Source organism: Hemiscyllium ocellatum (genome assembly GCF_020745735.1).
Source record: "Hemiscyllium ocellatum isolate sHemOce1 chromosome 27 unlocalized genomic scaffold, sHemOce1.pat.X.cur. SUPER_27_unloc_2, whole genome shotgun sequence".
NCBI lineage: Eukaryota > Metazoa > Chordata > Chondrichthyes > Orectolobiformes > Hemiscylliidae > Hemiscyllium > Hemiscyllium ocellatum.
In genome coordinates, this window is record NW_026867487.1 from 2897275 (window position 1) to 2921327 (window position 24053).

Here is a 24053-nt window from a genome sequence, read left to right on the forward strand (position 1 = left end):
GGGATGGGGGGAGAGAGAGCGATGGGGGGTGAGAGAGCGATGGGGGGTGAGAGAGGGATGGGGGGGTGAGAGAGGGATGGGGGGTGAGAGAGGGATGGGGGGTGAGAGAGGGATGGGTGGTGAGAGAGGGATGGGGGGTGAGAGAGGGATGGGGAGAGAGGGGGGATGGGGGAGAGAGAGGGGGGGAAATCAGGGGGTAGAGAGAGAGGGGGATGGGGGGAGAGATCAGGTGGAGTCCCCCAGTGCTGGCCTCTCACACACACAGGTATAAGTTAAACACAGAGAGAGAATGTCACACTTGATTCGATTTACTTCAGGAGGACCGTGACCCTGTGGCCAGTTCGGGATTTTTGTTGCTGGCGTGAAAGTGGCCCTTGCACAGTGCCAGTCACGGACCTCCCCGGGACGCTCCCACGACAGCACGGCCCCCGTTAAAAACCCTCCTTTCGGAAGCGAGGACCTCTTATCGCCTGCCGCTGGGACGTTCGGGTTAGAAATTGGCCCCGGGATACCAAACGCTCCCCGCGCAACCACACCGTGGGAGATCTGACGACACGGCGTCCCCCTCAGCGCTGACTCCCTTCCCCGTGGGTGTACTCTCTGCCTGGGCACTGGCCCTGGGAGACGCAGGGTCAACCCAGGGTAGACGTTACGGGGGTGGGGGGGTGGAAGGGAAGAGTCTGGGATGGAAAGTATTAGACGTTTCGCCAACGCGCGCACGCACACGAGTCCTCCGACAACCGAGACCCTGTTGTTGTCTTTTTACTGGTGGCTAATGTCCAGGGAATCAGCGAGTGCTCTCCCCCCACCTCCCCCCCCCACAACTCAGCCCAACACCTTCCGTGGGGGGGGGGGAGGGGAAACGTGGTCCTGGGAGTGGGAGAGGAGGGGGAAGGGGAAAACAAGGAAAGTGGCACCAGGCGAGGAAGCGCTCCAGTCGGAGGGGAGATGGGTTCCAGCCGCAGCCCGACCCCCCCGCCTCCCCTCTCCCCGCGCCTCATTCCGAGGGCCGGGGGGAGGCCCGGGTTAGGGAGGGGCTCGGGTGGTTGCTGGAGGCAGCCGAGCGGGGGCCAGCCGGGCTGGCGGGGAGCGAGTCGCAGGCCTGCAGCACGGCGGCGTTAAACTCCTCAGGGCGGTCAGCGTAGACATGGTGGGAGGCTCCCTCGATGGCCTGCAGGGGGAGGGGGGGGAGGGAGGGAGGAGGGGAGGGGGAGAGGGGGGGGAGAAGGGGAGGGGGAGAGAAGGGGAGGGGGAGAGAGAGAGAGAGAGAGAGAGAGAGAGAGAGAGGGGTGAGTGAGGGGGGGACAGAAGGGGAGAGGGGGAGAGAGAGGGGGTGGGGAGAGGAAAGGGGGAGAGGGAGGGGAGAGAGAGGGGTGGGGAGAGAGGGGGGAGAGAGGGGGAGGGGGAGAGGGGGGAGAGTGGGGAGACAGAGGGGGGAGGGGAGACAGAGGGGTGGAGAGCGAGGGGGTGAGAGAGCAAGAGGGGGGTTGAGAGAGAGGGGGGTGAGGGAGAGGGAAAGAGAGAGAGAGTTAGGATCCCGCAGACCGCACCCATCAGAAATGGAGGGGTTGATTTCCCCGTGCTGTCTCCGGGATGGGGGGGACAGTGTAGAGGGAGCTTTACTCTGTATCTAACCCCGTGCTGTCCCTGTCCCTGGGATGGTGGGGACAGTGTAGAGGGAGCTTTACTCTGTATCTAACCCCGTGCTGTCCCTGTCCCTGGGATGGGGGGGACAGTGTAGAGGGAGCTTTACCCTGTATCTAACCCCGTGCTGTCCCTGGGATAGGGGGACAGTGTAGAGGGAGCTTTACTCTGTATCTAACCCTGTCCCTGGGATGGGGGGGGGGTCAGTGTAGAGGGTGCGTTACCCTGTATCTAACCCCATGCTGTCCCTGTCCCTGTCCCTGGGATGGGGGGGGACAGTGTAGAGGGAGCTTTACTCTGTATCTAACCCCATGCTGTCCCTGTCCCTGTCCCTGGGTGTGTTTGAGAGGGGCTGTGGGTGGGGTGAGGGGTGTGGTATCTCACCAATGTCTGGACGTATGAGTGCGGCCGCAGACTCTTGACTTGCTCCCCACTGCTGGGCTCGATCCAGGACCGGGATCCGTAGATCAGGGTGATGGGAACGTCCTTTGGGATGAGGTGGATGCGTCCCAACATCGGCCTCTTCGCCCAACCGAAGGATTCCGACAGCACTTTGAAGGCCGCCTCACCGCTGGGGAGGGGGTTCGGGTGGATAGAGCAATGCGCCAGTCAGTCAGCATGGGAAGCCATTGTTTCACGGCATCACATTCAATCATACTCTACATTTACCCCTGACCAACCCACCCTAACCTACACATCCCTGGGCACTATGGGTAATTTAGCACGGCCAATCCACCCTAACCTGCACATCCCTGGGCACTATGGGTAATTTAGCACGGCCAATCCACCCTAACCTGCACATCCCTGGGCACTATGGGTAATTTAGCACGGCCAATCCACCCTAACCTGCACATCCCTGGGCACTATGGGTAATTTAGCACGGCCAATCCACCCTAACCTACACATCCCTGGGCACTATGGGTAATTTAGCACAGCCTATCCACCCTAACCTGCACATCCCTGGGCACTATGGGTAATTTAGCACGGCCAATCCACCCTAACCTACACATCCCTGGGCACTATGGGTAATTTAACATGGCCAATCCACCCTAACCTACACATCCCTCGGCACTATGGGTAATTTAGCATGGCTGATCCACCCTAACCTGCACATCCCTGGGCACTATGGGTAATTTAGCACAGCCAGTCCACCCTAACCTGCACATCCCTGGGCACTATGGGTAATTTAGCACGGCCAATCCACCCTAACCTGCACATCCCTGGGCACTATGGGTAATTTAGCACGGCCAATCCACCCTAACCTACAAATCCCTGGGCACTATGGGTAATTTAGCACGGCCAATCCACCCTAACCTACAGATCCCTGGGCACTATGGGTAATTTAGCATGGCCAATCCACCCTAACCTGCACATCCCTGGGCACTATGGGTAATTTAGCATGGCCAATCCACCCTAACCTGCACATCCCTGGGCACTATGGGTAATTTAGCACGGCCACTTCGCGTAAACTGCACATTTTTGGACCGTGGGAAGAAATCCATGCAGACACGGGGGTGGGGGTGGGCGGGGGAATGGGGAGGAGCAGGAAATCTGCAAACTCCCCACAGACAGCTGCCCGAGGCTGGAATTGAACCTGGGTCCCCAGCGCTGTGAGGCAGCAGCGTTAGTCACCGGTGACTGTCTCGCTCCACTGCACACAGTTCTCCCACCAATGTCCCCCTCTACCCCTCCACCCCACCCCGTGTGACAGAATTCCCCGAACCCTCACAGTCAGATCCCCTTCTGATCCAACCTGACATTCCCACTGGATTTCCCATTGGACCTGCTCACTTAGCTTCTGTGATTCACGCACCAGATCCCCCTCGATCTCCCGACTCCCTCACTCGGCAGGTCATTTCCTTTTGGTCTTAAGTTCTCTCTCTCTGCTCAGTCGGACCCTTTCCCCGTGGTGCTCTCCCTCCCCTCTAAGGTCAGACACTGACCTGGCGGATGGAATCACCTATTTCTACTCTAGGGACCCGGTGCTCGTAGTCCGAGATGGACAGCACGGAAACAGTGACCCTTCGGCCCAACTCGTCCATGCTAACCCAGATATCCTAACCTAATCTAGTCACATTCCACAGCACTTGGCCCCTATCCTTCCAACCCCTTCCTATCCCTGTCCCCACCCATTTGCCCTTTCAATGCTGTCATTGTCCCAGCCTCCCCCACATCCTCTGGCAGCTCATTCCACACACGCACCACCCTCTGGGGGGAAAAGTTACCCCTCGGCTCCCTTTCCCCTCTCCCCTTAAACCTACCCCCCTCTAGATCTGGACTCCCCCACCCCAGAGAAAAGATCTTGACTATTTACCCTCTCCATGCCCCCTCATGATTTTATAAACCCCTATAAGGTCACCCCTCAGCTCCAGGGAAAACAGCCCCAGCCTGTTCAGCCTCTCCCTGTAGCTCAAACCCTCCAACATCCTTGTCAATCTTTTCTGAACCCTTTCAAGTTTCACAACATCTTTCCGATAGGAAGGAGACCAGAATTGCACACAATATTCCAACAGTGGCCTAACCAATGTCCTGTACAGCCGCAACATGACCTCCCAACTCCTGTACTCAATACTCTGACCAATAAAGGAAAGTATACCAAACGCTGCCTTCACTATCCTATCGACCTGCGACTCCACTTTCAAGGAGCTATGAGCCTGCACTCCAGGGTCTCTTTGTTCAGCAACACTCCCCAGGACCTTACCATTAAGTGTATAAGTCCTGCTAAGATTTGCTTTCCCAAAATGCAGCACCTCACATTTATCTGAATTAAACTGCATCTGCCCCTTCTCAGCCCATTGGCCCATCTGGTCCAGATCCTGTTGTAATCTGAGGGAACCCTCTCCGCTGTCCTGCGGTTTTGGTGTCACGTGCAAACTCACTAACCATGGCTCCTGTGTTCACATCCAAACCATACATGGAAACGCTGAAGAGGAGAGAACCCTGCGGCTTTTGGGCAGACAGCCGGGATTTAAATCAGGAACAGCATCAAGGGAGAACGGGACAAATGGCAGACACGTGGAGTTCAGGATTATCAGGTCAGCAATGGTCACAGCGAATGGGGTAGCAGATCCAAATGGGCTGAAGGGTGGGTTTCTGCTCCTACAACTTGTGGACTATTTGACCACATGATGAATCACAGCCGACAACTGGTCAGCCCCCTAGAGCCACCTGGGCACAGGAGGGTCAGTGCTGAGGGAGTGCTGCACTGTCGGAGGGTCAGTGCTGAGGGAGCGGGCGCAGTGGGAGGGTCAGTGCTGAGGGAGCGGGCGCAGTGGGAGGGTCAGTGCTGAGGGAGCGGGCGCAGTGGGAGGGTGAGTGCTAAGGGAGTGGGCGCAGTGGGAGGGTCAGTGCTGAGGGAGCGGGCGCAGTGGGAGGGTGAGTGCTGAGGGAGCGGGCGCAGTGGGAGGGTCAGTGCTGAGGGAGCGGGCGCAGTGGGAGGGTCAGTGCTGAGGGAGCGGGCGCAGTGGGAGGGTCAGTGCTGAGGGAGCGGGCGCAGTGGGAGGGTCAGTGCTGAGGGAGCGGGCGCAGTGGGAGGGTGAGTGCTGAGGGAGTGGGTGCAGTGGGAGGGTCACCGTACAGGAATCTCTCACCTCGGGGTTTGAGCATTGCAGTGATAGACATATTCCAGGATTGTATCATCCTCGAAGTAATCTGAATATTTCTGCTTCAAATCCGGCCGGAAACGCTGGACTAGGGAGGGACCTGAGGGCAAGAACACATCACACTCCCTTACTGTGGGGGGAGACATACAGAGACGGTCCCTTACTGTGGGGGGAGACATACAGAGACGGTCCCTCACTGTGGGGGGAGACATACAGAGACGGTCCCTTACTGTGGGGGAGACATACAGAGACGGTCCCTTACTGTGGGGGAGACATACAGAGACGGTCCCTCACTGTGGGGGGAGACATACAGAGACGGTCCCTTACTGTGGGGGGAGACATACAGAGACGGTCCCTCACTGTGGGGGGAGACATACAGAGACGGTCCCTGACTGTGGGGGGAGACATACAGAGACGGTCCCTGACTGAGGGAGGGAGACAGACAGAGACACTCCCTGACTGAGGGGGGGGGAGACAGAGACAGTCCCTGACTGAGGGAGGGAGAAATACAGAGACAGTCCCTGACTGAGGGAGGGAGAAATACAGAGACGGTCCCTGACTGAGGGGGGAGACAGACAGAGACGGTCCCTGACTGAGGGGGGAGACAGACAGAGACGGTCCCTGACTGAGGGGGGGGGGAGACAGACAGAGACGGTCCCTGACTGAGGAGAGGGGAAGGGATTAACTCCTTCCTTCAGTCACCCCTGCGCCCCCTTAGATTCCCCCTCCCCCTCCCCCCGGTGTCCCACACTTACCCCCGGGCCCTGCCCCCCTTCAGTAACCCCCAACCCATGTCCCACATTTACCCCACGGCCCTGCCCCCCCTCAGTAACCCCCTCCCCATGTCCCACACTTACCCCAGGGCCCTGCCCCCCCTCAGTAACCCCCTCCCCATGTCCCACACTTACCCCAGGGCCCTGCCCCCCCTCAGTCACCCCCTCCCCATGTCCCACACTTATCCCAGGGCCCTGCCCCCCCTCAGTAACCCCCTCCCCATGTCCCACACTTACCCCAGGGCCCTGCCCCCCCTCAGTCACCCCCTCCCCATGTCCCACACTTACCCCACGGCCCAGCTGCCCTCAGTACAGCCAGGAAGTTGAACCGTCCCAGGACAGCAGCTGCTGCTTTGACCCACATCGGGGGCTTCCAGGATTCCGAGAGATCGGCCGGTCTCTCCGGGAATCCCCAGGGATCCACCAGGATCAGGTGCTTCACCCTTGGGTGGGGGGGAGGGGAGGGAAGGGAGAGAGTTAACACAGAGGTGTGGGGGCTTTGGACAAATCCCCTCCTGGCCTTCCCCACCATCTCCTGTCCCGCCATTCGCCCCTCCCTGACCCCTCTCTCCTCCTACCCCCTCATTTCTACTGCCCACCATTGCCCCACTCCCGGAGTATTTACCCCCTTAACCCCTCCCCCCTCACCTGTCGGGGTGCTGGATGGTGTAGTTACCCCCTCGCCCAGTTGCCCCCTCACCTGTCGGGGTGCTGGATGGTGTAGTTACCCCCTTGCCCAGTTGCCCCCTCACCTGTCGGGGTGCTGGATGGTGTAGTTACCCCCTTGCCCAGTTGCCCCCTCACCTGCCCGAGAGGTGGATGGTGTATTTACCCCCTCGCCCAGTTGCCCCCTCACCTGTCGGGGTGCTGGACGGTGTAGTTACCCCCTTGCCCAGTTGCCCCCTCACCTGTCGGGGTGCTGGATGGTGTAGTTACCCCCTTGCCCAGTTGCCCCCTCACCTGCCCGAGAGGTGGATGGTGTATTTACCCCCTTGCCCAGTTGCCCCCTCACCTGTCGGGGTGCTGGATGGTGTAGTTACCCCCTTGCCCAGTTGCCCCCTCACCTGTCGGGGTGCTGGATGGTGTATTTACCCCCTCGCCCAGTTGCCCCCTCACCTGTCGGGGTGCTGGATGGTGTATTTACCCCCTCGCCCAGTTGCCCCCTCACCTGCCCGAGAGGTGGATGGTGTATTTACCCCCTTGCCCAGTTGCCCCCTCACCTGTCGGGGTGCTGGATGGTGTAGTTACCCCCTTGCCCAGTTGCCCCCTCACCTGTCGGGGTGCTGGATGGTGTATTTACCCCCTCGCCCAGTTGCCCCCTCACCTGTCGGGGTGCTGGATGGTGCAGTTACCCCCTCGCCCAGTTGCCCCCTCACCTGTCGGGGTGCTGGATGGTGTAGTTACCCCCTTGCCCAGTTGCCCCCTCACCTGTCGGGGTGCTGGATGGTGTAGTTACCCCCTCGCCCAGTTGCCCCCTCACCTGTCGGGGTGCTGAATGGTGCAGTTACCCCCTCGCCCAGTTGCCCCCTCACCTGTCGGGGTGCTGGATGGTGTAGTTACCCCCTCGCCCAGTTGCCCCCTCACCTGTCGGGGTGCTGGATGGTGTAGTTACCCCCTTGCCCAGTTGCCCCCTCACCTGCCCGAGAGGTGGATGGTGTATTTACCCCCTTGCCCAGTTGCCCCCTCACCTGTCGGGGTGCTGGATGGTGTAGTTACCCCCTCGCCCAGTTGCCCCCTCACCTGTCGGGGTGCTGGATGGTATAACTGGCTGCCAGGTAGCCCCCGAGGCTGTGACCCAGGAGTACCATCTTGCTGAGTCCCAGCTCCTCCCTCCACTCCTCGATGGAGTGGACGAACTGCCCCTCTACCTCCTCAGGGTCCGAGGGGAAGAGGGGCCGGGAACTCCTGCCAAATCCCAGCAGGTCGAAGGCGTGGACCGGCCGCTGCCGACACAGACTCTCCATGTTCTGCACCCAGAGCCCCAGCCCCCCCCCGAAACCGTGCACCAACACCAGCGGGGTCCTGCTGCCCGGGCTGCCCTGCCCGCTGGGCACTGCCCCCTCCACCTCCGGGCTCAGGGAGACCGTCCAGATCTTCTCCCCACACTTCAGCCTCACGTAGCGGCTCTCCATGCGCGAGCGGATCCCTGTCGGTGGGAGGAGGGGAGATGGAGGGAAGGTGAACGGGAAAGGGGTGGGGAGGGGGGGGGGGGGGGGAGAGACAGGAAAAGGAGAGAGGGAGAGAGAGAAAGGAGGGAGAGAGAGAGAAAGGAGGGAGAGAGGGAAAAAGGAGGGAGAGAGGGAAAAAAGGAGGGAGAGGGAGAGAGAGAGAGAGAAGGGGGGAGAGAGAGAAAGGGGGGAGAGAGAGAAAGGGGGGAGAGAGAGAAAGGGGGGAGAGAGAGAGAGAAGGGGGGAGAGAGAGAGAAAGGGGGGGAGAGAGAGAGAAAGGGGGGAGAGAGAGAAAGGGGGGAGAGAGAGAGAAAGGGGGAGTGAAAGGGAGAGAGAGAGAGAGAAAGAAAGAAAGAAAGGGGATAGAGGTGAGAAAAGGGAGTGAGACAAAGAAAAGGGAGGGAGAGAAAGTACAGAGAGAGAGAGAACGAGACACAGAAAGAGAGAGAGAGAGGTGAGACAAAGAGGGAGGAGTGAGAGAGACAGAGGGAGTGGGGGGGGGGAAAGAGAGGGAGGGATAGTGAGATCAGGGGACAGGAGTGGGAAAAGGGGGAGTGGGAGGGGGTGGGTGAGGGGGAATGAGGGTGGCGAGATGGTGAGAGACCGTCCTTACATTCACATTCCCCACCGTCTGCCTTGGCCAGATCCCAGCCCAGGATATGACCACGGCCGGGTGATTAACATTCGAGCCACCATAAACTCCTGAGATACAGGAGTGGAACGAGACCCTTCCGCCCATCGGGTCTGCCCTATCGTTCCCAAGCCCCATTCTCCCGTCCTTCCTCCCCTGCCCCTCATTCCCCTCCAAGTCAGGAACCTATCCCATCTCCGTCTGGACCACATCCTGGGAAAGTCCCAGGCAGTTTGTCAAACATGGGGTTTCCTGCTCATAAACCCGATCCGTCTTAGTGTCTTCCTGCTCCTGTTACGGAGAGTGGCCAGCACTGCGTGATGCATCCAGCGGTCAAAGATTCCACCAGAAACCCTCCCACTCAAACATCACCGCAACCCAGCGCCGATCCTGATCTGACGGTTTTCCAAGTGGCCCTCTCTCTATCCAGATCGGAGGCTGGGAATCCTGCAGCGAGTCACTCCCCTCCTCACTCTCCCCCCCCCTCCAAAACCCTGTCCCACCATCGACAAGGCCCAAGTCAGGAGGGTGAGGGAATACACCCCACTTGCCCCTGGACGGGGGCAGCTCCGACAACACTCGGGGAATCTTGACACCGTCCAGGGACAAAGCCCCCCACCTCGATTGGTCCCACACCCACAGACACCCCCTCCCTCCCTGCACTCCCCCTGCCCCTCAGTAGCTGCAGTGTGTCCCAGCTACAAGACCCCCTGCAGAAACTGCCCGAGGCTCCTCACACAGCACCTTCCCCAACCCCTCCCCCCACATGGCCACTTCCCTCCTGAGGGACAAGGGGGAGCAGATACACGGGGACACCAGCCCCCTGCAGGTTCCCCTGGACAGGGTTTTGGGGGGAGTGACTCGCTGCAGGATTCCCAGCCTCTGATCTGCTCTTGTAGCCGCTGGGTTTATCGGGGGCTGGGTCCAGGTCAGTTTCAGGTTAATGGGAACCCCCAGGATGGTGATAGTTGGGGGGAGGAGGGATTCAGTGATGGTAAAGCCATTGAACGTCAAGGGGGCGATGGTTAGATTCTCTCCCAATGGGAACCCCCAGGATGGTGATAGTGGGGGGAGGGGGGATTCAGTGACGGTAACACCATTGAACGTCAAGGGGGCTGATCCCTCTCGTTGGCTCCATAGCCAGCTGCCTACCCTGCCCGGTTCGGACCCGACCAGCTCCGTCTGGTGGTGGTACCAGTGAAGTGCCCTTGACGGTGGGCACTGATACCTCCCCTCACCCCACCCCCGACCCCCAGAGTCCATCCGGCCCTCCTGCTACCCCCACCTTTTGTCCCCTCAGCACTTTCCATGGAACATTATCCCACACGGGGCTGGACCTATTCATCAGCTAAATGGGGACGGTACGCGCTGCGGGGAGTGGAGGGGAGGGGAGGGGAGGGGGGTGGATAAGGGGCAGGCTGCCTTACCTGACAGGATGCGCCCCTCGACCGCCTTGAGGTGGGCCATGGAGGTGGGACACCAGGAGGGAATCCAACTGGAAAACCAGCCCGGGCTCCTAGCACAGAGACAGAGAGAGAGAGCGAGCTAGAGACAACAAGGTGGACGTCACTCTCTGTCTCCCCTGACATCCCCTCCCCACCTCCGTCCTGTCCCTGACACCCCCTCCCTGTCCCGGTCACCCCCCCGGCCCATACACCCCACTCCCTATCACTGTCACCCCCTACACCCCCTCCCTGTCCCGGTCACCCCCGACACTCCCTCCCTGTCCCGGTCACCCCCCCGGCCCTTACACCCCCCCTCCCTGTCCCAGTCAGCCCCCCCCTCCCCAGCCCATATACCCCCCTCCCTATCTCTGTCACCCCCCCAGGCCCCTCCAACCCCTCCCTGTCCCGGTCACCGCACCCCACCCCCGGCCCATACACCCCCTCCACCCCCTCCCTATCTCTGTCACTCCCCCCGGCCCATACACCCCCCTCCCTATCACAGTCATCCCCTACACCCTCTCCCTGTCCTGGTCACCCCCACCCTGGCCCCTACACCATTTCCCTATCTCTGTAACCCCCTACACCCCCTCCCTATCTCTGTAACCCCCTGCACCCCCTCCCTATCTCTGTAACCCCCTACACCCCCTCCGTATCTCTGTAACCCCCCTACACCCCCTCCCTATCCCTGTAACCCCCTACAGCCCCTCCCTATCTCTGTAACCCCCTACACCCCCTCCCTATCTCTGTAACCCCCTACAACCCCTCCCTGTCTCTGTAACTCCCTACACCCTCCCTATCTCTGTAGCATTTACACTCCCTCCCTATCTCTGTAGCCCCCTACACCCCCTCCCTATCTCTGTAGCCCTCTACACCCCCTCCCTATCTCTGGAACCCCCTACACCCCCCTCCCTATCTCTGGAACCCCCTACACCCCCCTCCCTATCTCTGGAACCCCCTACACCCCCCTCCCTATCTAACCCCCCTACACCCCCTCCCTATCCCTGTAACCCCCCTACACCCCCTCCCTATCCCTGTAACCACCTACAACCCCTCCTCATCTCTGTAACCCCCTCCGGCCCCCACACCCCCTCCCTATCTCTGTAACTTCCTACACCCTCCCTATCTCTGTAGCCTTTACACCCCCTCCCTATCTCTGTAGCCCCCCTACACCCCCTCCCTATCTCTGTAACCCCCTACACCCCCTCCCTATCCCTGTAGCCCCCTACACCCCCTCCCTATCTCTGTAACCCCCTAAACCCCCTCCCTATCTCTGTAACCCACCCTACACTCCCTCCCTATCTCTGTAGCCCCCTATACCCCCTCCCTATCTCTGCAACTCCCTACACCCCCTCCCTATCTCTGTAGCCCCCCTACACCCCTCCCTATCTCTGTAGGCCCCTACACCCCCTCCCTATCTCTGTAACCCCCTACACCCCCTCCCTATCCCTGTAGCCCCCCACACCCCCTCCCTATCTCTGTAACCCACCCTACACTCCCTCCCCATCTCTGTAGCCCCCCCACACCCCCTCCCTATCTCTGTAGGCCCCTACACCCCTCCCTATCTCTGTAACCCCCTGCACCCCCTCCCTATCTCTGTAACCCCCCTACAGCCCCTCCTATCTCTGTAACCCCCTACACCCCCTCCCTATCTCTGTAGCCCCCTACACCCCCTCCCTATCTCTGTAGCCCCCTTTAAGAGCTGGATCAGGGGAATCCGTGATGCCTCTGTTGCCGATCAGCTGATGCAAGTCACCCCAAGCCAAGCACGGCCATCAAAGTGGGGGAGAGACCGTGTGATAAAAGGAGCGGGCTGGGGTCGCTCAGCCCATCGACACAGCTCCTCAGTTTGACCATGGTCGAGATGTTCCTGAAGCCCCTCCTCCTGCTGTCTCCCCGGTAACTGCCTGATCCCCTCAAGGATCAAGGATTTCTCTCTCTCTCTCTCTCTGTCTCTCACACACACTCAGCGACTTGCCCTCCACAGCAGAACGGGACACAGTCTCCCAGACGGAGCCTCACCAATGTCCTGTACAACCCCAACGGGACGTCCCCAACTGCCTGGACCCAAAGGGTCAGAGTGATGAAGGGAAGTGTGCTCAACGCCTTCTTAACCCCCTCCCCGTCTCTCTGTGACACAGACTTCAAAGGATGGTGTCCCTGAGCCCCTAGCTCCCCCCGTTCTCCAACACCTCACCCCCCTCCCTGTCTCCCTGTGACACAAACTTCAAAGGATGGTGTCCCTGAGCCCCTAGCTCCCCCTGTTCTCCAACACCTACCCAGGGCCTGACCATGAACGGGATAAGTCCTGCCCATGTGTGCGTTTTCCCAAAATGTGACACCTCGCGTTTATCCGAATTAAGCTCTCCCTGGCCCCCTCCTCGACCCACCTACCCAATCGACCCATCTCTCGCTGTCCTCGTAGACCACCATCTTCACTGCCCACTGTCATCTGCTCACCTTCCTAACCACGTCTGTTATATTCTCGCCCAAACCATTTCGGTAAGGGGGGGGGGGGGGAGCGCAGCAGAATTGGACCCAGCGCTGAATACCCGGGAACCCCGCTGGGTCAGAGTCCCAAAAGGAACCCTCCCCCATCCTCCCCTACTCTGTCTTCTGCCAACTTTGTATCCAACTGGCCCACTCCCTCCCCCCCCCCAGCCCGAATCCCACAATTCAGCAGAATGGGGGGGTCTGGGGGATTCATTGATTAGATGACCTCCAGTGTGGACCCTCCAACTGAAGAAACCACCCCTCATCCCAGTTGGAGAGGGCCCCTGACCCTTCTCTCTGAGGATGTCCCCTTGGGTCCTAGTCTCTCCCACTAGCAGGGAGCATCCTCTCCCCATCCATTCTGCCCAGGCCGCCCCCTCTCCCTCTCTCGGCCTATCCAAACCTTTGAATCCAAGGTTTAGCCGGGTGGACAAAGTTGGCAGGAGACAGAGTAGGGGGGATGGGGGAGGGTTCCTTTCTGGACTCTGACCCGGGGGGTTCCCCAGGAATCAGCGCTGGGTCCAATTCCGTAGCCCCCCCCCCCCCACCGAAATGGTTTGGGCGAGAATATAACAGACGGGGTTAGGAAGGTGAGCAGATGACAGTGGGCAGTGAAGATGGCGGTCTACGAGGACAGCGAGAGATGGATCGATTGGGTAGGTGGGTCGAGGAGGGGGCCAGGGGGAGTTTAATTCGGATAAACGCGAGGTGTCACATTTTGGGAAAACGCACACACAGGCAAGACTTATCCTGCTCATGGTCAGGTCCTGGGTAGGTGTTGGAGAACAGGGGGAGCTAGGGGCTCAGGGACACCATCCTTTGAAGTTTGTGTCACAGGGAGACGGGGAGCGGGGGAGAGGTGTTAGAGAACAGGGGGAGCTAGGGGCTCAGGGACCCCATCCTTTGAAGTCTGTGTCACAGGGAGATGGGGAGGGGGTGAGGTGTTGGAGAACAGGGGGACCTAGGGGCTCAGGGACACCATCCTTTGGAGTTAGTGTCACAGGGAGACGGGGAGGGGTTTAAGAAGGTGTTGAGCACACTTCCCTTCATCACTCTGACCCTTTGAGTCCAGGCAGTTGGGGACGTCCCGTTGGGGTTGTACAGGACATTGGTGAGGCTCCGTCTGGGAGACTGTGTCCCGTTCCGGTCTCCCCTGTGACAGGGAGGAGATGATTAAACTGAATTGAATTCTCTGCCACAGGGAAACGTATTGCCTTGTGAGCAAGACCACAGCATTAAGTAGCGTAGAGACGTAAATAATAGGTAAACTGGCAACAAACATAAACCCAGGTACGGGGGAAGGTCAAGAGTTTGTGAGTCCATTCCGTATTCTAACCCCAGTGAGATAGGAACTGTTTCGAGACTGGCTGGTGTGTGTGTGTTGAGGCTCCTGTACCTTACTGGAGAGGATTCAGAACAGATTTCCCCGGTTGCTGCCGGGGATGGAAGGTTGACCATGGAAAAATAGGCTGGGGCTGTTTTCCCTGGAGCGTCAGAGGCTGAGGGGTGACCTCCCAGAGATTTCTCACATCATTCGGGGCAGAGGTGAACGATAGGGGGCTTTCCCCCCTGGAGTGTTAGGGGGTTCAAAACGAGAGGGCGTATTTTTAATGTGAGTTGAGAAAGGAGGACATGAGGGGAGGGGGGGGTCAGCCCTTCTTACACAGAGAGTGGTTCATGCGTGGTAATGAAATGCCTGAGGAAGTGGTGGATGTGGGTAGAGTTACAACGTTTCAAACACTTTGGGATGAGGGGCACCACACTGGGTTAGCGCCGCTGCCTCACGGCTGCCAGGGACCCGGGTTCGATTCCAGCCCTCGGGCAACTTTCTCCATTGCCCCACACCTCGTGTCTGTGTGGGGTTTCCTCCCACAGACCAAAGGTGTGCACTTTAGGGTGGATTGGCCGTGCTAAATTACCCATAGTGCCCAGGGATGTGCAGGTTAGGGTGGATTGGCCGTGCTAAGTTACCCATAGTGCCCAGGGATGTGCAGGTTAGGGTGGATTGGCCATGCTAAGTTACCCATAGTGCCCAGGGATGTGCAGGTTAGGGTGGATTGGCCATGCTAAATTACCCATAGTGCCCAGGAATGTACAGGTTATGGTGGATTGGCCATGCTAAATTACCCATAGTGCCAGGGATGTACAGGTTAGGGTGGATTGGCCATGCTAAATTACCCATAGTGCTCAGGGATGTGCAGGTTAGGGTGGATTGGCCATGCTAAATTACCCATAGTGCTCAGGGATGTGCAGGTGAGGGTGGATTGGCCGTGCTAAATTACCCATAGTGCCCAGGGATGTGCAGGTTAGGGTGGATTGGCCGTGCTAAATTACCCATTGTGCCCAGGGATGTGCAGGTTAGGGTGGATTGGCCATGCTAAATTACCCATAGTGCTCAGGGATGTGCAGGTTAGGGTGGATTGGCCGTGCTAAATTACCCATAGTGCTCAGGGATGTGCAGGTTAGGGTGGATTGGCCATGCTAAATTACCCATAGTGCTCAGGGATGTGCAGGTTAGGGTGGATTGGCCGTGCTAAATTACCCATTGTGCCCAGGGATGTGCAGGTTAGAGTGGATTGGCTGTGCTAAATTACCCATAATGCACAGGGATGTGCAGGTGAGGGTGGATTGGCTGTGCTAAATTACCCATAGTGCCCAGGGATGTGCAGGTTAGGGTGGATTGACCGTGCTAAATTACCCATAGTGCCCAGGGATGTGTGGGTTAGGGTGGATTGGCCATGCTAAATTACCCATAGTGCCCAGGGACGTGCAGATTAGGGTGGATTGGCTGTGCTAAATTACCCATAGTGCCCAGGGATGTGCAGGTTAGGGTGGATTGGCCATGCTAAATTACCCATAGTGCCCAGGGATGTGCAGGTTAGGGTGGATTGGCCATGCTAAATTACCCATAGTGCCCAGGGATGTGCAGGTTAGGGTAGATCGGCCATGCTAAATTACCCATAGTGCCCAGGGATGTGCAGGTTAGGGTGGATTGGCCATGCTAAATTACCCATAGTGCCCAGGGATGTGCAGGTTAGGGTAGATCGGCCATGCTAAATTACCCATAGTGCCCAGGGATGTGTAGGTTAGGGTAGATCGGCCGTGCTAAATTACCCGTAGTGTTAGGTGCCTTCGTCAGAGGGAAATGGCTCTGGGTGGGTTACTCTTCGGAGGGTTGGCGTGGACTGGTTGGGCCGAAGGGCCTGGTCCGTACTGTAGGGAATCTGATCTAATCAGAAAGGGTTGGGGTGGTAGGAGTAGGCAGGCGGGACCAGTTGAGTTTGGGATTGCGGTGAGCAGGGACTGATTGAACCAAAGGGTCTGTTTCCGCACAGTCTGACTCTGTGTCACCACAAACCTAGATTGGAAACATCCCCACTCAAACTGAAACACACACCTAGACACCCAGACAGAGGGGTTCAGACAGCTGGAGGGGAAGTGGCAGAAGGGAAAGGGAACAGAAACTGCTCAACTGGGGAACTATTTCAGGAAGGATTTAGCCCCCCCCCAAAAAAAAACCCACATTCCAAACTGACCTGAACAGCAAGCCAACAGTTAGTTACTGATGAGACCCCAGTGGGAATATAACAGGAACTGGCCTCAATTAATGTAGAGGTCCAGAAAAAAGGGACAAGAGTCCGGCCACTCGGTCTGTCATTCCTGCTTTCCCCGTCTCATCAGACCGCCGGAATTTAACCTCAGCTCTGTATTCCTACACCCCCCCCCAAAATAATCTTTCACCTCCCCCAAGTCGTCGACAGTCTATTTCCGCTGAAATATTCCGCCTTTTTAGTTCAACGAGGGGGTGGGATCTCGCTTTTAAATGGGGACCCCTCTTGTTTTTAAATGCCTTTTAAATTCAAGCTGAAAGACCCACTCTCTGCTTTTTTTTAACCGAACTTCAATCCATACCGACATGATATCCACCCCCCCACACACACACTCACATGTGAGCCTTTCCAAGATCACCCGGTCGGAGGGAGATCGAAATACATGAGGTGTACCGGCTCCCCTTTAATCGAAAGGGCACGTTCCCCCCCTCACCCCCCCCACAAAAAAATTTAATAAATCAAGAGATAGGTTTTCACTTTTACAAAGCCGGATTGAATCTGCCTGATCGTCTTGAACCTGTTCCAAGTGCCCTTGTCATTCCGGTCTAACAACTTTTAAAAGTTCTGTTCCCCCCCCTCAGTGACAGACATGATGCTTTCCCTCTTGTGCATAAAGGTGTCACATTAACTATTTCCCAAATTAAAACAGCTATCCCCGCTTTAGAGCTGGAAGAATGGGAGACTCCGCTGTATTTGGAGGTGGGAGAGGAGATGGGGGGCAAAGCTGGTTGTAGGAGGGGGTGTGTGTGTGTTATTTTGAGGGGGGGGGGGGGGAGGGATGAATGGAAGTGTGATTGGAGGGGCCGGGGAGTTTGCAGAGGACGATCAGTGGACTTCAGGAGCCGGCTTTGCTCCGGAACTGGAAAGAGCGAGGCGGAAGATATTCGACCGGGGGGGTTGCAACTTACACTTGTTCGGCATCCTCTTCCATTCTTTGGTGCCGGGGGTCTCCCGGGGACTGGAGCGGCTTGGAACTCTGAGACGGGATGTAACAATCCAATAGAACTCCGAGACACAATGTAACAATCCAATAGAACTCCGAGACACAATGTAACAATCCAATAGAACTCTGTGACACAATGTAACAATCGAATCGAATCCGGAGACAATGTAACAATCGAATCGAATCCGGAGACAATGTAACAATCCAATAGAACCCTGAGACACAATGTCACAATCGAATAGAACCCGGCGACACAAACGTAACAATCGGATAGAACTTTCGGAGCAGTCAGCTGACCAGGCTTCCGAAACTGAACCAGGGGGCGAGGCCGTATGCGGACGAGTTTTCCCATCGGATGTTTCCGCACTACGCCCTTTCAGATTGCAGGTTACCTGGGTCAAAACGAAATAAACAAGGAAGGCAAACCAGCCTGGGGCGTTTTCAACTCCCAGGGCTGACTGGTAAATAGAGAATGTGGCAGGCAGTTATGTATCAGTGTGAGGGAGGAGGGGAGAGAGAGAGGGGGACAGATAACTGGTTTTGGAACTCAGGCAGGAGAGATGGAGGTTGAGAGAGTCTCAAGCAGGATGTGTACGGTTGTGAGGACTACAATCTGAACATCATGGCATAGACAGGGAATACAGGGGGCAAACACCTTCAACATATTGTCTAGCTATCACCATTGTTAACAGCTAACCCGAGAATGCAACTTTTTTCAAAAAGAGGTTTGGTGATTTACACATGAAAGAAGTGAAACTATCACTCTATACTAACAGATGAAAGGCTCAACAGACAATCAATGTTTCAATGTATAACTTCAGTTACTTCACACTGTAAATTTTTGCTCGAAATTCTGTGTTAGGATTGAGCCCTCCACTATCACCTGATGAAGGAGTGATGCTCCGAAAGTTAGTGTGCTTCCAATTAAACCTGTTGGACTATAACCTGGTGTCGTGTGGTTTTTAAACTGTGTACACCCCAGTCCAACACCGGCATCTCCAAGTTGTGAGGACTGTTTAAGAGAGAGAGAGAGAGAGACCAAAGCTGCTGTCAGACAGAATGAAAGCCTGAGTGTGGCGTTGCTGACAGGACTGGCTCACAGGGTCGTGTGGTTAGCAACAGAGAACCCCTGCTAATTGTTTAACTGGGGTTAGATCACCATTCTCGATTAGTGGTACTGGAAGAGCACAGCAGTTCAGGCAGCATCCAATGAGCAGCGAAATTGATGTTTCGGGCAAAAGCCCTTCATCAGGAATAAAGGCCGAGAGCCTGAAGGGTGGAGAGATAAGCTAGAGGGAGGGTGGGGGAGAAAGTAGCGTGGAATACAATGGGTGAGTGGGGGGGGGGATGAAGGTGATAGGTCAGGGAGGAGAGGGTGGAGTGGATAGGTGGAAAAGGAGCTAGGCAGGATGGACAAATCATGGGGACAGTGCTGAGCTGGAAGCGTGGAACTAGGGTGAGGTGGGGGAAGGGGAAATGAGGAAACTGTTGAAGTCCACATTGATGCCCTGGGGTTGAAGTGTTCTGAGGCGGAAGATGAGGCGTTCTTCCTCCAGGCGTCTGGTGGTGAGGGAGCGGCGGTGAAGGAGGCCCAGGACCTCCATGTCCTAAGCAGAGTGGGAGGGGGAGTTGAAATGTTGGGCCACGGGGCGGTGTGGTTGATTGGTGGGTGTCCCGGAGATGTTCCCTGAAGCGCTCTGCTAGGAGGCGCCCAGTCTCCCCAATGTAGAGGAGATGGAGGGTGTTGACGTCCCAGTGATGGGAAGGTGAGCATTTCGGAACACAGGGTAGAGGTGAAAGCGAGGTCTGCCGAATGCCGGAGATTGGATTGGAGCGGTGCTGGAAAGGCACAGCAGGGTCAGGCAGCATCCGAGGAGCAGGAAAATCCTTCATCAGGAATGAGCAATGGGTATGTTGACCAGTCAGACTGACCGGGATGGCAAGGGTGGGGAGGGGAGAGGGCACCATAAGCTGAAAGAAATACTCACTGTTTAGAGTCATAGGGATGTGCAGCACGGAAACAGACCCTTCGGCCCAACTTCTCCATGCTGACCCAGATATCCCAAACTAATCCAGTCCCATTTGCCAGCAGTCGGCCCACATCCCTCCAATCCCTTCCTATTCCTGTCCCCACCCAGATGCCTTTTAGATGCTGTCGTTGTACCAGCCTCCCACCACTTCCTGAATTGAATTGAATTAGAGTCATAGAGATGTACAGCACGGAAACAGACCCTTCGACCCAACCCGTCCATACTGACCCAGATATCCCAACCCAATCTAGTCCCACCCGGCCCATATCCCTCCAAACCCTTCCTATTCATATTCCCATCAAAATGCCTCTTAAATGTTGCAATTGTACCAGCCTCCACCACTTCCTCTGGCAGCTCATTCCACACACGTACCACTCTCTGTGTGAAAAAGTTGCGCCTTAGGTCTCTTTTATATCTTTCCCCTCTCACCTTAAACCCTAGTTCTGGACTCCCTGATCCCAGGGAAAAGACTTTGCCTATTTACCCTCTCCATGCCCCTCATATAAACCTCTATAAGGTCATCCCTTGGCCCCCGATGCTGCAGGGAAAACAGCCCCAGCCTGTTCAGCCTCTCCCTGTAGCTCAAATCCTCCAACATCCTGGTAAATCTTTTCTGAACCATTTCAAGTTTTACAACATCTTTCCGATAGGAAGGAGACAAGAATTGCAGGTAATATTCCAACAGCGGCCCTATCCAATGTCCTGTACAGCCGCAACATGACCCTCCCAACTCCTGTACTCAAAACTCTGACCAATAAAGGAAAGCATACCAAACGCTGCCTTCACTATCCTATCTACCTGCGACTCCACTTTCAAGGAGCTAGGAACCTGCACTCCAAGGTCTCTGTGTTCAGCAGAATTTATTATCACAGGGAAAAGCTTTATGTTGCGAGCAATACAGGCAGATCGCAGGGTGAAGTAGCGTAGATAAGTAAATAATAGGGAAACAGCAGCAAAAACACCAAAACACAGGTACAGGTGAATGTTAAGAGTTTGTGAGTCCATTCGGTATTCTAACACCCGTAGGGTAGGAACTGTTTTGAAACTGGCCGGTGCATGTGCCCAGGCTTCTGTACCTTCTCCCCAATGGTAGAGGTTATAGAAAAACATTGCCAGGGTGGGACGGAGCTTTGAGAATGCTGGTGGCCTTTCTTTGATAGCAGGGCCTGGTAGGTGGATCCTATAGATGGGAGGTTGGGCCTTTGTGATTGTCCAGATTCAACCACTCTCTGTAACCGTCTCCGATCTTGAGTGGCACAGTTGCCCTACCAGGTAGTGAGACACCCAGACAGAATGCTGGCGCACCTATAAAAGTTCGCCAAGGGCTATTCACCGTCACGCCCAAATTCCCTCAGCTGCCCGAGGAGGAAGAGACATTGTTGGGGCTTTGGAACCGGTGCGTCCACATGAAGAGTCCGAGAGAGTTTGTCGTGTGGATGAGCGCTCCCAGGAGCTTGACCCTCTCCACTCGTCCCACCCTCCGTGCTGTGAACGTGTCGGCGAATGAAACAGTGGCCCCCTTCTGCTTTGAAGGGAGCGAATTCAGTCTGAACTCCAGAAAGCCGGAACGGTGCCTGGTCTGAAGAGGCGATGTTGCTCCTGCGTTAGCCTGGCGCCTTGGAGGCGTCTGCCTGAGGACAGACCCGTGAGCAGGAGCCCGTGCTGAAGTGGACACTCCCACGGGAATCGCGGGACTGCACGCGGGCCAGAGGGCGTTTAGCCGAAACCGGTCACCCAGTTCTGCCCCTTGGGTTTCTCCAGCGGGGAGGGGGAGGGGGGGAGTAGGCCTCAGTGAGTACAGGATTGGGGGAGGGAACAGGCGAAATGATGCACCCTCCCTCCCCCCCAGGAAAGACTGCGTGTAGACCCGTGGACGGTGACGCGGGAAGGTGCTGTGGGGTTGGGTGTTGGTGGTCGGGAGTGAGCCCGGGGGGGTATCTCAGAGGAGAACGGTCCCTGTGAAACACAGACGGGGGGGGAGTGAGGGGGAGGAAAGATGCCCAGGACGTTGGTTAGGCCACTGTCGCAATATGGCGTGCAGTTCTGGGCTCCTTCCTGTCGGAAAGATGTTGGGAAAGGATTTCCCAGGATGGTGGAGGGTTTGAGCTACAGGGAGAGGCTGAACAGGCTGGGGCTGTTTTCCCTGGGGCGTCTGAGGCTGAGGGGTGACCTTATAGAGGTTTACAAAATTATGAGGGGACATGGAGAGGGTAAATAGACAAGGTCTTTTCCCTGGGGTGGGGGAGTCCAGAACTAGAGGGCATAGGTTTAGTATTAGAAGGAAAGATTTAAACCTTTTCACCCAGAGGGTGGTACGTGTATGGAATGAGCTGCCAGAGGAAGTGGTGGAGGCTGGGACAATTGCAACATTTAAGAGGCATCTGGATGGGTATATGACTAGGAAGGGTTTGGAGGGATATGGGCCGGGTGCTGGCAGGTGGGACTGGATAGGGTTGGGATATCTGGGTCAGCATGGACGGGTTGGACCGAAGGGTCTGTTTCCATGCTGGACATCTCTCTGACTCTGACTGTCAATGTGGATGGCCAGGAGGAGGGACGAGGGGGAGGTGTGTTTGGTGATGGCGTTCTGCTGGAGATGTTCTGAAATGGCAGGGAATGGAGGGGGCAGTGGGATGGAAAGCGAGGACAGGGGTGGGGGGGGGTGGGGCGAAGGGGTGGAGGTTGGCCCATCTCCCTCTAACCCCTTCCTATCCCTGTCCCCATCCACCTTTTCAATGCTGTCATTGTCCCAGCCCCCCACCACTTCCTCTGGCAGCTCATTCCACACACGCACCACCCTCTGGGGGAAAACGTTACCCCTCAGCTCCCTTTCCCCTCTCCCCTTAAACCCACGCCCCTCTAGTTCTGGACTCCCCCACCCCAGGCGGTAAAGACTTTGCCTATTTACCCTCTCCATGTCCCCCTCATGATTTTATAAACCTCTATAAGGTCACCCCTCAGCCCCCGACGCTCCAGGGAAAACAGCCCCAGCCTGTTCAGCCTCTCCCTGTAGCTCAAACATCCTGGTAAATCTTTCCTGAACCCCTTCCTAAGTTTTACCACGTCCCTTGCGGGTAGATGCTGTGAACGATTTCCCCAAGGGACTGAGCGATAAAAAAAAGGGAAGGTTTCCTTAAAATGAACCAGAGCCGAGCTGGAACACCGTGAGTGGATTCACGGGGGCCTCGTATCCAAGCAGGGATAGACCGGATATCGGAGGCAGTCCAGAGAGAACGCTCACTCAGACCGTCCTGGGGACGGAGGGATGAGGGTTTTGAAGGATGAGAGGTGACCGGTTTGAAACAGACAAGTTTCTGAGGGCTGGGGGGGGGGGTTGGACTTGACAGGGGGAGAGGCTGCTTTTTCCCCTTCCCCCCCACCCCCCACCACGATCTCGTGTGGGAGAGGTGACACTGAGCGGAGGAGGTGCGCTGGGAGGTCCTCTGCTGGGAGAGGGTAGTTTCCAGAGCGGGATGGGTGAGGGATGAGAGGGAGTCACACCGGGGGTGGGGTGGGTCACGGCTTTGCGGAGCTTCAGCTGCCCATCAGACTCGGAAAGGTGTGCAGTCTGTTCCAACGCTCCGTCTCTGCACAGACTGACACCAGAAGGACAGATCCCATCATCCCTGCTGATCAATGGCACCCCCTCCGGCCCCTACACCCCCTCCCTATCTCTGTCACCCCCTCCAGCCCCTACACCCCCTCCCTATCTCTGTCACCCCCTCCAGCCCCTACACCCCCTCCCTATCTCTGTCACCCCCTCCGGCCCCAACACCCCCACCCTATCTCTGTCACCCCCTTTGGCCCCCACACCTCTTCCCTATCTCTGTAACCCCCTAACCCCCCTATACCCCCTCCCTATCTCTGTAACCCCCTAACCCCCCATACCCCCTCCCTATCTCTGTAACCCCCCCTACACCCCCTCCCTATCTCTGTCACCCCCTCCAGCCCCTACACCCCCTCCCTATCTTTGTCACCCCCTCCGGCCCCAACACCCCCACCCTATCTCTGTCACCCCCTCCAGCCCCTACACCCCCTCCCTATCTCTGTCACCCCCTCCAGCCCCTACACCCCCTCCCTATCTCTGTCACCCCCTTTGGCCCCTACACCTCTTCCCTATCTCTGTAACCCCCTACATCCTCTCCCTATCTCTGTAACCCCCTACACCCCCTCCCTATCTCTGTAACCCCCCCTACACCCCCTCCCTATCTCTGTAACCCCCTACACCCCCTCCCTATCCCTGTAACCCCCTACACCCCCTCCCTATCTCTGTAACCCCCTACACCCCCTCCCTATCCCTGTAACCCCCACACCCCCTCCCTATCCCTGTAACCCCCTACACCCCCTCCCTATCTCTGTAACCACCTACACCCCCTCCCTATCTCTGTAACCCCCTACACCCCCTCCCTATCTCGGTCACCCCCTATACCCCCTCCCTATCTCTGTAGCCCCCTACACTCCCTCCCTATCTCTGTAACCCCCTCCATCCCTACACCCCCTCCCTATCTCTGTCACCCCCTTTGGCCCCTACACCTCTTCCCTATCTCTGTAACCCCCTACATCCTCTCCCTATCTCTGTAACCCCCTACACCCCCTCCCTATCTCTGTAACCCCCCCTACACCCCCTCCCTATCTCTGTAACCCCCTACACCCCCTCCCTATCCCTGTAACCCCCTACACCCCCTCCCTATCTCTGTAACCCCCTACACCCCCTCC

At 57.2% G+C, this 24053-nt stretch overlaps 1 protein-coding gene across 2 annotated transcripts; it reads right to left on the reverse strand.

The window, feature by feature from the left end:
• Positions 1-292: 292 nt before the first annotated feature.
• LOC132807690 ((Lyso)-N-acylphosphatidylethanolamine lipase-like) lies at positions 293-17667 on the reverse strand. Of its 2 annotated transcripts, none has more exons than XM_060821722.1 (7): positions 17273-17667; positions 10246-10334; positions 7760-8165; positions 6308-6462; positions 5235-5346; positions 2029-2215; positions 293-1171 (listed from the first exon to the last, which is right to left on the reverse strand). In XM_060821722.1, exons 1-7 carry the CDS (start codon positions 17293-17295, stop codon positions 998-1000), a joined length of 1146 nt encoding a protein of 381 aa, XP_060677705.1. In that variant the 5' UTR covers positions 17296-17667; the 3' UTR covers positions 293-997. The 2 variants fall into 2 exon arrangements, with proteins under 2 accessions (XP_060677705.1, XP_060677706.1); XM_060821723.1 differs by lacking the exon at positions 17273-17667 and adding an exon at positions 16701-16787.
• Positions 17668-24053: the final 6386 nt, after the last annotated feature.